At 37.1% G+C, this 16,483-nt stretch overlaps 1 protein-coding gene across 4 annotated transcripts in view; it reads right to left on the bottom strand.

The window, feature by feature from the left end:
- LOC145987929 (phospholipid-transporting ATPase ABCA3-like) overlaps positions 1-16,483 on the bottom strand; it is a 178,303-nt gene that overhangs the window by 15,299 nt on the left and 146,521 nt on the right. For all 4 annotated transcript variants that reach the window (XM_083122749.1, XM_083122748.1, XM_083122751.1 and 1 more), the window contains 5 exons: positions 14,799-15,090; positions 12,053-12,178; positions 10,109-10,327; positions 4,229-4,504; positions 2,366-2,610 (listed from right to left, as the gene is read on the bottom strand). In XM_083122749.1, the coding sequence (XP_082978875.1) occupies positions 2,366-2,610; positions 4,229-4,504; positions 10,109-10,327; positions 12,053-12,178; positions 14,799-15,090 (1,158 nt within the window). The remainder of the gene's footprint in view (positions 1-2,365; positions 2,611-4,228; positions 4,505-10,108; positions 10,328-12,052; positions 12,179-14,798; positions 15,091-16,483) is intronic.

Below are 16,483 nucleotides of genomic sequence, written 5' to 3'. Positions count from 1 at the left end.
ACATCTTCCAGGACTGGCAGACACGTTGGGCCAAGTTTATACAACTCGATGGGGACTACTTCGAAAAAGACCATATCAACCTGTACCCTGTCTAATGTATTTCATAAGTAAAAAAAAATCATTCTCATTCTTTTTTGACTAGCCCTCATACTTCTAAATTTCTCCTGGATCATTTATTTTTACTTTTGCTTTGATTTGTTTTGATTTCTTGTTTAAATACCACTTTATGCACAAGTAGGCTAATCGGCAGTTGACCTACAGTTTAAAGAGAGATTCAAGTCACTATGTGCCTCCACCAGATATTGAACCCAGGATCCCTTAATTACAAGGTGGTGACATTACAACTGTGCCATCAGGAAGGTCCATTTACTTTTGCCTGTAGATGTTTTTGTATCACCCTTATTAATGTGTGTATTCATTAACATCTGTGGAAGATGAACCACTGTACATGGTGAACACAATGAAATTTAATCATTTCTGGTACTCCCTCAGATCTACTTAAAAATACTGCCATCTATTTGTATGTTATTTTACAGGTCATCCAAAAAGTCCTTGTACCCCTAGCTTATATCACACAGTGTACATAGTGCATATTATCTCTAGATGTATGTGACGTTTTTATACATTACAAAATATGTACGGTATCTATTTACATTATAACATACTTGTGAACTGTACTTTACATTACAGTATATTGTTTGCCCCATACACTGTCATTCATACACCCAAGCGCACATCACTGACCATTCCTCAGCACTAACTATGTCCACTCACATCAACCATGGTGCAACAACTGACATATGAATTCAAGCAAGCAATCATGTGACCTTCAGAGCAAGGATGCCAACCATGGAAACAAAGTAATTCCCAAGCAACTGAATACCAGCCAATTTTCAACATGGTTGCAAGAGGTTGCATGAAAGTAGGAGTATAGGGACTTCGTGGACACACTGTATATGTGTATACATATTTATCTGTATTCAGTGACATGCACTGAGGAGAAAATGAGGATGAGTGATGATATGATGAAATTGATGAAGGGACCTCATATGAACAATCCAGGCCAGGATTCGTATCCATGATGAGCGTGCATTCTTGTTGCTATGTGTTGTACTCTGCAGTGAATAATGAAATAATTTGGAATGAAAATGTATCTCAGAACTCAAAAAGCCAAATGAATATTATTGAAGAAACTACAAAAAAGTGTGTTTTGTTTCTGTGATAAAGTGGACTTAAAACACCAAATCAACCAACCGTGGGGGAATGGTTATCACAGCGTGCTACGACACCAGGAGTTCCGGGTTCGAACCCCAACTTGGGCATGAGTGTTCTTTGTGTTTGTCCCTTCATTACTTTTATCGTATCATCTTCACAATTAAACAAATGTGACAAGAAAGCGATGCTAAGTAACAAAAAAGAAATCAAATCATTGATTGATTGCTTGATTTGGTTTATTTTACTTCACTTTTCCTCTACTTTTGGCTAATCACGAAGATGATACGATAAAATTGATGAAGGGACACACAGAAAGAATACCCATGGCCAAGCTGAGATTCGAACCCAGGATCTCTGGCTTAGTAGTCAAATCAAATGTTTTTTTTTATTTTTGAAAGGGGGAGGGGGTTATGTGTACTTTTTTAGTACTCATTCATCATTTTGTAATATTTTTGCGTTATTGACCCACACCAACCCCCCTTTGAGGATGCCACTGATTGCTACCCCAAGTGTCGATGTCACCGCACATCACTGTCTGTATTCGTTCTATTAACACAAACAACTCTTAGTTCCAAAAAATGTCTGAATTGCGTAACATTGTGTACAACAAGAAAATAGAACTATGTGTATAAATTAGGGATGGGACCAATTAATCGGTACTCTATCGGTATCGGCTGATATAGGCATATCAGTTTATCAGTAAAATTACAGATTATTTTACTGATCCGATATATCGATAAATATCTGATAATTTAGTGCAAAATTCTGCCATTTTGTTGCAAATTTTGTGGATAATCTCCATGCCCTTCTTTCTAAAAAAGTAAATGTCTAAATATTCAACTTCTTTTGCACTGCAGTCACCTCGAAACACACATTTATAGGAGATCATTGAACACTTCAGGTTCTTAAAGGACCATTTCTAATTTTATATTGGTTCGGTAGAATATCGGTTATCGGTATCGGTATCGGTAAATTTTATATCGGTACTTTATCGGTATCAGCCAAAATTTTATATCGGCCCATCCCTAGTATAAAACACAGCATACATACACGAGAGAGAAGAAATATTTTACTCTGAATGAATGTACAGTATATTTTAAAATCATGAAATATGGAATTTTCTTTTCTAGAAATTTGTATTCTACTTTACCTTTTTCTTGCAACCTTCTAGACTATACTTTGAAACATAAGCATTTCCCAAACTTGGGTATTCGTCTCCAGTCAGCATTCGGAACGTGGTTGTTTTTCCTGCTCCATTGACTCCTAGAAGGCCAAAGCATTGCCCACTGCCAACTCCAAACTGAACACCTTTCACGGCAGGGAACGATCGGAAATTTTTCTTTAAATTTTCAACCAAAAGCACATCAGAGTGTGAGTTCAGTCTCTTTGTACCAGCTACAATGAAAAAAGAAATGAAATATTAGATAAGTATGTAGATGTTTCATACATATGATATTGTTTCTAGATGAAATAGTAAGAACAAAAGAAATGTTCTTCTAGCCTCTTTCTTGCAGAAAAATATTGAAAAAGAAAAGTCCAATCCCTTTTTTTTAATTCAAAGATTGGTAGCCAAGAACATGGGGCTGGTTGAATCACAATCTTGCCATCAAAGGTTTGAATTCCAGCCTGTGGTTGTTCTATGGTGAAATATCCCTTGACCAATTTAATTACATGTTCATTCTCATTGGAATAACCCAAAATGGCAGCAATAGAATACACAAGAATTTGTATGCTAATTTGTGTGTGTGTGTGTGTAACAGAGAAAGAGAGAGAGAGAGAGAGAGAGAGAGAGAGAGAGAAAGAGAGAATAATATATGCTGTATTCAAAATAACTTCATGACCTAAAATATATAACTTAATAATCATTGTGTAAGCCTCAATTAGCTTATCAGAGAAAAAAAAATGAACTTACAACAAACTTTGCCAGTTGTGAAATTCTATATTATTTATATATGCAATGCATATATGTAACATATCTTACTGCTATATCATTACTAATTCCCAATAGTGATTTACACAAACACCCAGTAAATTTTTGTTATACTCTCATTTTTTCAATTCTTATTCTTATTCTTATCACTTGCCACTGAATTTACTATTACACCCTTATAACAAAATAATTGGTACTCTTACTCCCAGATTGAAAACACTGAATAAAACCTTTTGAGCATATTTTGGATTTTGAAAGATATAAAATATGGGACATTCCACGAGATGTGGTCCTATCAATCTGGGAACTATTATTGTTTCTAATTGCATTAAGGTTTAAATGTTTGTGAATGCATATAATTTTCAAATTTTACCAACAAAAATTATTAACATCTGTAGCCTATATGTTTCACAGACAAATGAAGTCAAACATTGCTACATTTTAAAAAGTCGCTCACGTAACACTTTTTCATTAATACTTTTCATGAATTCAGGCTATATATCATCATACTCAAGTTTTCTTAATTTGTTAGCACACACCACAAAGTACTTCATAATTCTATAAAATCAGTTTATTATGAATATTTTATGGCGGTGGCTCAGTCTGTAACGCATCTGACTACCATGCTAAAGGTCCTGGGTTCGATCCCCGGCCGGTTCAAATCCGGGAACTTTTCTAACAATGGAAGCGGCCCCGGCGCCCACCCAGCGTCGAATAACATGGGTACCTGAAGGAAACCCTGGGGGGGGGGGGGGGTAAAGGCGGTCAGGGGCGTGATGCTGATCACATCACCCCCACTCACGACCGGATCAAGAAAGTGTGGGGCGTTACCCCCACACCCCCTATATGCCTTCATGGCGTGGTGCTAAGCACAGGGGAACACTTTACCTTTTTTTTTTTTACCTTTACCTTTTATGAATATTTTAATCCAATCCCCTGTCTAGAACCTTACATTTTATGTGTAAATGTCATACACATAATGCTGAAACGCCCCATACATGTCTTACAGTTTGAAAGTGCAAGGAACAAAAGTGTGTATTTAATACTAGTTAAAGTGAGAGAAAAATTAAAAAAGAAACTTACGTGTAATTTGCTGTAGAACTCTGCTACTTTCTTTTGCAACATCATCATCTTGGTCTGTGGCACTCCATTCCTTTCTTTCTCCCCAAATTTTCTTGCTTATTGCAAGATATATCTTGCCAAAGAGTCCATACTCTATCAAGAACAATATGAAAGCATACACCAAGGCATCAACTAGAAAGTAGACAACTTCTATCAGGAGTCCTTTGTTCGCCTCAGTGGTCCAAACCATGTAAGGTGTAGGTTTCAGGCATTTGTTGCGTTTCGTGCAGAGATTCTCTGAAATATAGTGAAGCATTGTACAGATGTGGTATTGTAAAGAGAATGAGAGAAAAAAATACAAGACACTGTATTGTGGTCAGAGTTGTGCAATTATGCATAAAATAACGTTTTCTACAAGACATAAATTACGTGTAAAAAAACTCATAAAATACGTAAAGAAACAAAAAAATACATAAAATACTAGAATAAAACAAAAATTGAAAGAGGACATTTTTTCAGTGGTTATTATGTATGGCAGTTGGCAGTGGCAGAAAACAAAAAAAGACTTTATCCTTCCGAATTTTTATGTGCATTTGTATTGGGATTTTACAAACTACTATATTCACATTCACATCATAATTAGCCTATGCAAGTGTACAATATGCATGGAAAAGCAATTTTAAGCTGTTACTAAAACTTTAAAATCCAATCGAAATATATTGTTGTTAATCGTTATGTTATGTGCAAGACGTATATATCAACAGGTTTGTCAATTTATAAAAATATGTAAAAGAACTATTTTTAAAAATCTGTTAGTGAGGTTGTGGTTGTGAAGTGGCTGTATAAACAATCAATCTTCAGAAAATAATGATTTTGTGTTGAAATATGTATGAATATTAAAGTTTAAAATGTTACTAATTTACAAAAGAAAATTGTTTTTTCTTTACATCTGCGTAAAAAACTGGTTTTCCATGTGAAGTAAATTATGCATAATTTATGTAAGAAATGTAACAAGTAAATTACCTTGCCAATCCTGATTATGGCATGTTACTTCAATCTATGAGATTAAAATCCTTGCCTAGAAATGCTGTTTACCTTGAAGTCCTCTGTGCTGTGAAAGTTTGTCACCCTTTTGGTTTGGTAGGATTCAATTCGAAGTTCTTTACATTTCCCAGGAAGTATGAATAGACCAAAATCCAAAAGTGATAGAAACAACATGAAATTAATAGCCTCCCCTTATCAGCCCAATGTAGTTAAATGATTATCATGATCCTGACAGGCATGTAGTAGCATCAAAGCCGACTCCCAAAATATGACATGGATTTGGTATATATGGAAAGATATTTTGTAGAGAAAATTAACACTGCAAGACAGTACCCGATCTACAAATCTTGGCCCACCCTGCAAAATATTACCAAAGGCCCCCCTCTACCTACCAACCTTTAACAAACACTTAACAAATCTTTCTTCTACTCCAGAAGATGTTACACGCCGTAATGAAAGTTTGAATTTTTTCTGCATCTGGTGACTGCTTTCTCTCTCCTCTTTCACTTATATATATATATAAAGTATATATATATAGTATATAGTATGGTAAAGTGTGTGTGTGTGTGTGTGTGTGTGTGTGTGTGTGTGTGTGTGTATATATATATATATATATATATATATATATATATATATATATATATATATATATATATATATATATATATATATATATAAAGTGAAAGAGGAGAGGGGAAACACTCACCGGACAAAGAAAAAATTCAAATTTTCATGATGGTATGTCACATCTTCAGGAGTCGAGAGATGTTGTATAACTAAGTGACAAGATGGATGGAAGAGTAAGCATGACCTGCAGTGTTGCCAGGTCCCGAAAAAAAGTGTTGACAGTACCAAAAAAAAAATATATATATATATATATATATATAGATGGTTCTTTCGCCTGGCTTGTCGAAAACTGTGAGTGGTGGGGGGGGGGGTTGGTTGGGAAAAGGTGGTGGTGAGGGTGAGGATAGAGGATGAGGGGCGTTACTGGGTGGCCTTGTTCAGGCCTGGAGGTGTGGTTGCATTCATGGTCGATATGTAGGCCCTCTCCCATCTTCTACGTATTGAGGTGTTGGTGGATTGGGGCAAGGAGTGGACGATCGCTACCTGGAAGCAGTCATTAAAAGGAATATTGTGGTGATTGGTGTGAATGGCAACAGCAAAGTCCAGGTTTTTGGTAGAGGAGCGGTGGTTGTTGATGCGGAGGTTCAGGGCTGTGGATGTTTCCCCCAGGTAGAAGCTCCCAATGTTGCACATGAGGATATAAATTAGGTTAGAGCTGTTGCAGGTTCCTTTGGGGTAGAGGGTGAATTTGCCGGTGGCAGTGTGGATCTGGAGGGTGCAGGAAGTGACAAATATGGGGCAGGTTTTGCACCTTGGGCGGTTGCATTTGTGGGCAGGTGCGAGTTGTTTGTGAGTAGGTGGATTGTGGTGGATATTTCTGGTGTCAGGATCACTGTGAAGGATGGGAAGGAGAGAATGTAGAGTGTGTCTGATTTTGTTGAGGTGGGGGTGATATTGGGTGACAAGTGCAGGGGGATTGGTGGCAGGTTTCTTGGTGGGAGTATATGAAGCAGCTCGGGATATTTGTTTGGTGACCAGGGTGGAAGGATATCCACGGTTGGTCAAGGCTTGGAGTAAGCGGAGGTTATAGTTCTGTCGGGAGGTGGCTGAGGTGTTGAGGCATTGACCTCTGAGGGCCAGGGAGAATGGGATGGCTTTCTTGGTGTGGAACGGATGGGAGCTGGAGAAGTGTAGGCATTGCATATGGTTGGTAGGTTTGATGTGGATGGAAGTTTCCAAATGTCCTTCCTTCATGTGGCTGGACCTCAGAGGGCCTAGAGGGTGAATCAAAAGTCCCTTAACATCCCCTATATAAAGTAAAGGATTTATGCTGGGCAGAAGTGGTCATATTAGAAACAGGTTAGACTTAGGGAGAACCACATTGGTGTGTTCCAAGTTAAAGTCTGACATATTGAATTCAACTCAAAATTTTTAAATGCGAATAAATGGGAAGGGGGTGATGTGATATACAAGGGGAAGTCAAAAATTATCTACACTTTTGCCACAACTTCTCTCAGGTTGGCCACACTGCTTTCAGCGTTGTGTGCTATAAGGTTGTTCTTCTGTGGTCACGTGGCCGAGGTTTGATCTTAATCGTTCCATTTTTCTTTCTTTTGTTACAGATTAAACATGGCCGCTCCAGTGGCAATGTGCACCAAGGAAGAACAGCGATGAGTGATCAGATTTCTCTGGTCTGAAGGTGTGTCAGGAACTGAAATTCATCGCAGACTTTCAGTACATCTGATGATGTCAGAATAATCTCTTTGTATAATGGGTGACCATCGGTTCATCAGAATCATCTCTCAAATTTGTTGAATCTTCCCATCAGTGGTGGAGGTTGATGGGATCCTACGCTTCATGTTTTATGCTTGCCCAGCCATTTTTAAACCTCTCGATCTACTTACACACAATTCTACATGGTAAAGTACTGTCCCTGTATTGTACTGAAAGGCTGTGATGAATTTCAACCTGAGAAAAGTTGTGGTAAAAGTGTAGATAATTTTTGACTTACCCTAGTATATATGACACTGTTTCTTCACACCTGGAAAATGATACATTTGTTACAATCGGGGCCTTCCCAATGGTGCAGTGTTAGCCTTTCGCATTGTAATCAAGGGGGTCCTGTGTTCAATACCCACTGGAAGCACATAGTGGTTCGGATTCCACTTTAAACTGTAGATCCAGTCACGATTAGCCTTACTGTGCACAAAGTGGAATTAAAACACCAAATCAATCAATCAATCAATTTGTTACAATCATGCAGCCTTAACTTTGACCAGATTCAAGACAGGTTATTAATTATATATTAATTATAGCCTGATTGGATTCTAGTTTGACTGCCACATGGAAAACCTGGGGTGGGTGATCTAAGGTTGGAATTTAAAGGGTTTAAAGGGGGTAAAGGCAGCCGCAGCTTGGTTCTGATCATATCACCTCCAAGATGGTCGATATCAAAAATATATGGGGCCCACATACCTTAAATGTGCTTTCATGGCACGATGCACAGGGAACTTTAACTTTACCTTTACCTCTATACAGTGGCAGGGATTAGGGATGGGGGCAAGGGGGGGGGCAGTTGGCCCCTCCCCACTATTCACCACTTTTGCCACAGCACTATGCCAAACCTTATCTACAAAGGAAAATAAACTTTTTGCCCCCCCCCCCATTTTGGCACCTTGCCCCCCCAGTTTGGAACACAATCGCTGCTACTGCCTGTATAAATTGTATCAGTTTCTGTACCCCTGAGTAAATATGTTAATTTTTTCATACGCACATACCAACCCTATAGTATGCCAATGGCTGAGAACCCCCTAAAGGCTTACTTGTCTCTGGGCCCCCTGCACTGCGGGGTTTTGCAGCTTGTAGATCCGGCACTGTGCAGGTGTATACTGAACTTGGTCTCTTTTTCCTTTGACATGTCCTCAATTCTGTCAATTTCTGTGACACAGTGATTAGAACAGCATGCAACGATGCCAGGGGTCCCAAGTTCTAATCCCAGCCTAAGCATCAGTGTTTTCGCAAGTGTCCCTTCATTAATTTCATCATATCATCACTCATCCTCATCTTCGCAATTAGCCAAAAGTGGCAGAAAAGCAGAGTGAAATAAACAAAAAAAGAAAGCAAATTCTAAAAAACATTATGATTATCCCTCTTGTTGACTTGAAGATTTCCATTCTGTGAAGAACTACTAGTATATTAAGAATATCATTAAGAAGGGGTATGTGTGTGTGCGGGGGGGATAGACATATACAAACTTGCATAGTTAAAGGAAAGAAGAAGGAAAAAGCAAATGATGTAAATACAACACTGTTATTATGGCTGCCTTTTCAACTGGTGGCTGGAAAGCAATGAATTGGGGATGGGTTCAATTTAGAATTGAGGTGATACTGATGCTAATGTATCGGTATGGGAAAATATCAGTTGAATTTATTTACAGAAACCAATCAATCCTTTTCTAGCATTTTAGTGTTTCATGGAATCTGCAAATATGCTATGTTCCAAAGAGTTCGCAGAATCTACTTAACCTGGAAATTATTCATAATTCAAGGTCCATATTTATCTTGCACCAGTATTGTGTAAAAACTGGATTGTGTGACTACACAGGGTTAGCCTAAAAGAAATAGATGCTTTCAAAGTTTTACAGAAAGAAGAGTTTTAATAATAGGGCTGATATATTTACATGGTTTGAAAAGTACATGCTGAAGTTTACATTGGTAAGTTACAAGCGTTCTACGTGTGACCCTTTAGTAACAAGACAGATATCAATGTGATAGTCCAGTTCTCCCCAAACATGACTTTTCCCTTTTCACAGACAACCAGTTTCCTCAAATGTCTTGCTCCAATTGTAGATTGACTACCTTGTTCTAAAATGATGCTGCATAATAGTAACAGAATTTGTTTTAGCAGCAAATTCAATCACGCAGAAAGCATTCTCCACCTGGCTAGCGGCCATACTGCTCGACTTGCATCAAGGGTGTTAATTTCTGATATAGCAGTAATTGAAACAGACCACGTTTACTTGGCCACTAAGATAAATATCCATGGACAGAAATGAATAGATGTCAAGGTCGGCTGCTAATTGGGGTGTGCCTCCCCGATGGCGTTGTGGTAACATCATCACTATTAGGCTTCATGATATCCAATCAGAAAACAATATCTAACATAATCATCTGACAAAAAAGAAGTTAATCTGATTATGTAACAAGAATGTAAGAGCAGTTACAATATACTGAAAATTTACTTAAAACATTATATCCAATGGTTTTACATTCAAGAAATTAATTTACTCACCACAGCATGCAACTATAGCGGCAGGTGCATCTTCAGTACACAGCTGTTCTTTTACTTCCTGAGGTATAATGTTGCACCTATTATTGGCAGTTGCAATAACAGAGAATGTCTTAAGGCTGTAGCATAGTGTGAAGTGTGGAAATAGTTCAAATACAAAACGCATAGTTGTGTCTTCTTTACCAACTTCCAGAAAGTATGCAGTCAATGTTAAAACAATTCCTGAAAGAAAATAACAATTACAATGCAAAATTTTAAAATAATTTAAATGCTCTTCATTTTTTAATGGTACAGTTTCTAAAACTATTTTCCTACCAGAGGTGGTCACAGGGGAGGGGGGATTATGGTGCAGGTTGCACCATCAAGATTTTTGGGGGGATTTTTTACCTTCAAATAATATAAAATTCAACATTTATACATTTTTTCTAAAATTTATATAAAAATTGTACGCCTTAAATGCACCATAATTAATCCATTAGATGAAGAAAAAAAAATGTTTAAGGGTATTATCAAAAGGAGGGTGGGAGAAATATCCAACTCTTACATATTAGACCTTAATCAACACGTGGGTATCCACACGTTTTCAACCCCGAATGTGCCAAAAGAGAAGCTAGAAAAAACTAAATATTTCGGGATCCTAAGAAAGTATTGACACCCCATTAAATTAATATTCTTGAAAGCCTGCAAAGAAATGGATGTAAAAATCTGTTTGCTCTCTTTGCTCACAATGATGTCTTGCAAGGATGCTTGTTTGGCACCTTACTGAGATAATGTGAAGTTTTATACTATACCTGCAGTACAAGACATAAGCGATGTTCTCAATATTCATAGCCGTATTATATTATTGCCCTGGGCTTAACAATTACTAGCTTGGGTTCTGTAATGTCTCGTGAAACAATAATTGAATCGGTCATATGGCTGGAGCATGTTATTTGGTTTGCCAAGGTTGAATTTTCTATCTTCATCTTAAGTTATGTAACAATTTATGTTAAACACACTCACAAACACTATTTATATGCATATTTACCTAATTTAATTTACTACATTTAACCAATCAATGTGCTAGCTTTAAGCTTTTTCGAAAATAGAACAATTACAAAATATGGACAGTTTAACGTGCTATTTCATTCAAATAGACATAAAGAATTACGTATTGATCCAAACTATTTTAGGGGAGAATATGATGAACGATTTTTGGTGTGATCTTGAGTGATCGGCCTCCATGTTTAGGGAATATGGGCAGATCAAGTATAGTGTTCAGTTTGGTAAAGCTAAGAAAAAGTTACTCTTAGTAGACACGCTGTTGTAATTAAATACTTCGTATGGATTACGATATGGTTTGAGGGCGTGAATGATATAATTTTGGGGGGAGACATGATATGATTTGGGGGGATGCATGACATGATTTTGGGGGGATGTGCCATTGGCCTTGGAGGGATGGGTACCCCTGTTTCCTACTTTCAACCACTAAATCTTAAATTAAGCATGATCTTGTAATAGATGAGTGTAATTAATGTATTGTTAACTTCGGCAAAAAATAGAGGAGGTGTCATCCATTCAATGCATGTAATTAAAATATATTGTATGCATAAATTTGCAATAAAACGGAAAATTAAAACCAGCAGAAAATTGGCATTCACAATTTGCTTCCTTTAAAAGAATTGTACAATCATGGATGTCTGGAAGGGGAACAAGAGGCCCATTGCCCTTCCCTTTGGGAAATTAATGCCTACCTAAAAGTATATATTTCACACATATACTTTTGTTTGTAACGGTAACATATTTTGGTCACTAGAACTTCCTAATAAGAAGTTTTTTTTGTAATCTGTACCACTTTGAATGGAAATATTTAAACAATGTCCTGGTAAAATTTCGAGAGGTATGATACAGTTGCAAGAAATACTTATATTCTATGATTTAATACAATGGAAAATTGTTCACACTTACCCAATATTAGATTGATGATAGTCATAAGAGCAAATCCTCCTGCACCAGTATTTCTGAAGTAACTAAAGATGTACGTGAGAGGAATCATGCCCAGTCCATACAGTATCAAAATAACAAATAGTACAGCTGTAAAGGAAAGAATATCGTTGTAAAAATGATGCATTATTTTTTAAAAATCTCTGGAAAGTACAAAAATGTGAAAATAAGATGTTCAATTCTTAGCGTGTATTCAGAAAGTCACAGGAGTTTTAACATATGAAATGAGTTGGCTGTTGCACCACTGGTTATAAGTAGTTAGTCATAGTTTCTTTTCTTACCAATGTAAATAATGTACAATGATCTCAATGTAAGATGATTCTGGCTGCATGAACTTTGACTTCCAAAATTTCTGGTCAATTCAACCATTTCTGGATGAGCAATGGGCATAGCCCATCGTACAATAGCTGTCCAAGAAGATGTGCAATGGGAATAGCCTGTTGTTCACTATAAAATTCTATGAGGGTGGATCAAATGAAAATGGAACAGTGGATGTATTTAGTTACATTTATGAATGTGTGTGGCGACAACCCTGTGTAGAGGTAGAGCAGGAGGTAAGGAAGGAAACCTCTACTGCATTATGGACTCGGTCTAGATAGTCGTGCGTGAGCACATGATATGCATAAGCAGTCGGGCAGCAATATTGCCTGAGCAGCAATCAAGGCCAAATGGCCCGGCCTGTTTTCCTCTGGAGTTGTTTTGCTGCACGACAACGTGCAGCCACATACGTCTGCTCTTATAAAGAATACATTGGCGATGTTTGGGTGGACAGTGTTGGAACGCCCACCATATTGCCCTGATCTATCACCATGCAACTTCCATATCTTTGGTATATTGAAAAAGGCATTGAAGGCTCGGCGCTTCCACTCAGACATTGAAGTCATGGACAATGTTCACAACTGGTTCCGATTTCAGCCAAAGGAGTCCTACAACCAGGGTATTCACAGCTTGGTGAAACAGTGGGACAAGTGCTTGTATAACTTTGGAGATTACGTTTGAAATAAACCTTGTTGATTTCATTCTGTGGCCCCTGTTCAGGTTTTCATTTGATCCACTCTATTATTATGAATGAAGGGCTATAATTGTACCACGTATCTTGTGCATAACCACTTCTTTTCAACTGCTAGATGTCCTGTTTCCTTTGTTGCTGAATTTTACTTGTACTCATGTCGAATTATGTTGCACTTTATATTTTATTTTATTTTATATGATTTAGTTTATTTTACTTCGTGTTTTGTGCAAATTGGCTAATTTGCGAAGATGGGGATGAGTGATGAAATGATGAAATTGATGAATGGACATTCACAAACAACCAAACCCGAGCGGGATTCGAACCCGGGACCCTTGGCATCGCATCACGATGTATGTTGCACTTTTGTTTACACTCTTGAAAATAATATTGAATAATTTATATGCATACTGTGGAAATTTGTTACGAGGATTCCACTTTGAATTTTGCAGTTAGTGATGATTTTCATCCTAATTGGAAATTTTTAGTTTATTTTCATTAATTAATTCTATATTACCCATTCAAAATATGTTTTCCGTAACTCTTATACAATGTTATATTTTTTTTACTTTCAAAAAGATGTTAGAAAGAATTCATAAATGTGAGAAAATTAATATAAAATTTAACATATTATACAGGGTGATTATAAAGTCTAACTACATTTTTGAAAAAGAGAGACTTGAGATTATAACAAATGTATTGAATGAACTCCAGAGAACATAGTAACACATAATCAAAATTGAAAGAAAAAATATTGGATGTGATAAGTGGTGTACAGAAGAAAATCCATGAAAGTGTCATCTCAACGTACTTTCATGTAAGCTCCCTGCATCACATGAATCCCAACAATGCACCGTTTCACCAAAAACTTTTGAGACTTTGTGATCCCCAACCACACATTGACTTTGGGGGTGTTTTGTTCCCATTGGAGAACCTCACATAGCTGTTCATTGGGCCACACTCTACAGGTGTGCCCATTGAAAGTTCCATATGCGTGGAATGTGGCTTAATCACTAAACAACACATGTTTAAATCAAATCTTCCTCCTACACTGCCTGTAACAGCTCTGCACACATTGTTTCCTGACCAGCATAGTCTTCCCTTTCTAACTTGTGCACCACCTGACCACCTGTAGGTGGTATAAACCATTTTTTTTTTTTTAGTGTGTAATGGAGTATCTTCCACACAGTCAGTTGTGGTAACAACAGCTCCTGGCTTAGCCTTCTTGTTGATGCTTTTAGGCTTCGTGTGATGGCATCATCTACCCGTTGTGAAGTTTTGGCTGCTACGCTAGGCCTTCCTAAATGTTTAGCATTGTGCACAATACCTGTTCGCTTGAATTTTTTAACCAGTAGCCTGATATTAGCCTGGTTGGAGCAGATTTGTGAAATTTCCTTTCGAATATTGCCTGGACTTTTTGAAGCTTAATCCCCACAATCGTCCACACATCACAGCTATTCTCTCTTCAGAAGTCAGCATCTTTCACATCACATACAAGAGAAAGAAAACATCAGCTGTCTTCACAAAAATGAATCAAAACTTTATAATCACCCTGTACATATATATGTGGAAAGCTGAAAAACTTGATATTCTCAGGACCATCTGAAAAGCGTTAAAGATGGAGGGAGGCAATTTTTCATGGGTTTCTACCCACTCTCACCCATCTGGTAGCAACACATCCATACTTATCAGGAGACTTACCTAGTTCATTTGCATAGCTGAACGTTCCTATCCCATCAGCAACAGGCAGTAAAACCACAATTAGAATGCAGATGATGAAATAGCAGGCATAGTCCCAAGTGAAGCATGACACCCAGTAGAGTAAGGGACTCGTCCCTGTCATCAGTTGCAACTGCTTAACTTTGCTCACTCGTTCTACTAACGGGAAGATAATGAAGCAGGTGACAAGCATCAAGAGTCCCATTGGTGGAAGGAACATCCATATAAATCCAACAGATAAAGAAGATATGGTATCATCATACCCATACCGCCACTGGAAGAGAATATTAAGAAAAAGATTTGTCAGAAAATATCTAAATATTCCTTTAATTTTATTTATTTATATTTTTATTATTCTGTTGAAGAAGAAAAAAATGATCATTTTTGTTTCTTTTAAAGGAAAGTGGTTCAAGTTTTAGTTTGTTCGGAAGATTTCCATAGCTATGAAAGAATCTAAACAATTCCTTCTAAAATATAAATAAAAACTTCTTTTTGTATTCACTAAATTAAAACACTTCTAAGACAACCACAGAAAAAAATTCCATGTTACAGTAATGAATTTCAGAATTTGTCTAAAAAATGCAACAGAATAACTATAAAAGCAATTCTGACTATTTTGTGATCTGTTCAATTTGCTACTTTTGGAAAAATGATGACAAATATAAATAATGTTGACATTAATGATGAATAGTTAAAAATTGTTAAAAATAATATTTATAAGACAAAAAAATGGAAACAATTCAATACTAGATTATATATAATAGTGTTCTTAAAAGTTAGAATAATCACTAATGTACATTGTAAATATTACAATAAATCTAATTTTTAAAGTGTTTTTCTTCTTCTACGATTAACATTTCATACTAGTTTGTCAGAACATTTCAAACTTACACTACCAAATCACACATACTATATAGCATACGTTTTTAGAAGCGATATTGGGCATGGCCACACAGAGTGTGTCCTTGGCGACCAGCCTATGGCAGGAGTGCAACGTTGTAGAGTTAGGAAACTGCAGTGTGCGAGTTAAATGCCGTGTCCTGTATTATTGTTGCACGCAAGAAGTTTTCATGAAACTCGCCACTTTAAGGTTCATCATAAGATGGAGCATGATATTTTGAACCTGACTGTCCAAGTCCCATGAATTTCCATCACCTACAGCTGGAGTTATTGCTTCTTGAAGGAACACTGGAAACAGCACATCTCAACACGCACACAATAAGCCTTTCATTTTCCTTCCGTCTGTTTTTTAATGTTGATGCTCCTGAGTTGTGTTTTCAAAAAGATATGGGTGTTAAGTTCATCTGAATATACACAATGACCCTTCATTGTTGTGGGCGTTCACGAACATTGAGAGTCTGAGTCAGTTTGAGTTCAGCGTTTTCCTAGCAAGGGCGATGTAAAATTATTTTACTCGTACGCCACAAAGAACAGTTGTGAGAGTATTCAATACAGCCCTTATTGACGGCTCCCATGGCAGAGTGGTTAGAACATCATGCTACAACACCAGGGGTCCCGGGTTCGAATCGCAGTCTGGGCATGGATGATTGTGAGTGTCCATTCATCAATTTCATCACAAAATCACTCATCCCCATTTTCAGAAATTAGCCAAAAGTGGCACAAAAAGCAAAATAAAATAAAGCAAATCAATCAATAGATACAGCCCT

This window comes from Lepisma saccharinum, chromosome 5, assembly GCF_977018435.1.
Source record: "Lepisma saccharinum chromosome 5, izLepSacc3.1, whole genome shotgun sequence".
Taxonomy (NCBI): domain Eukaryota; kingdom Metazoa; phylum Arthropoda; class Insecta; order Zygentoma; family Lepismatidae; genus Lepisma; species Lepisma saccharinum.
This window is presented reverse-complemented; position numbering and strand designations above follow the sequence as displayed.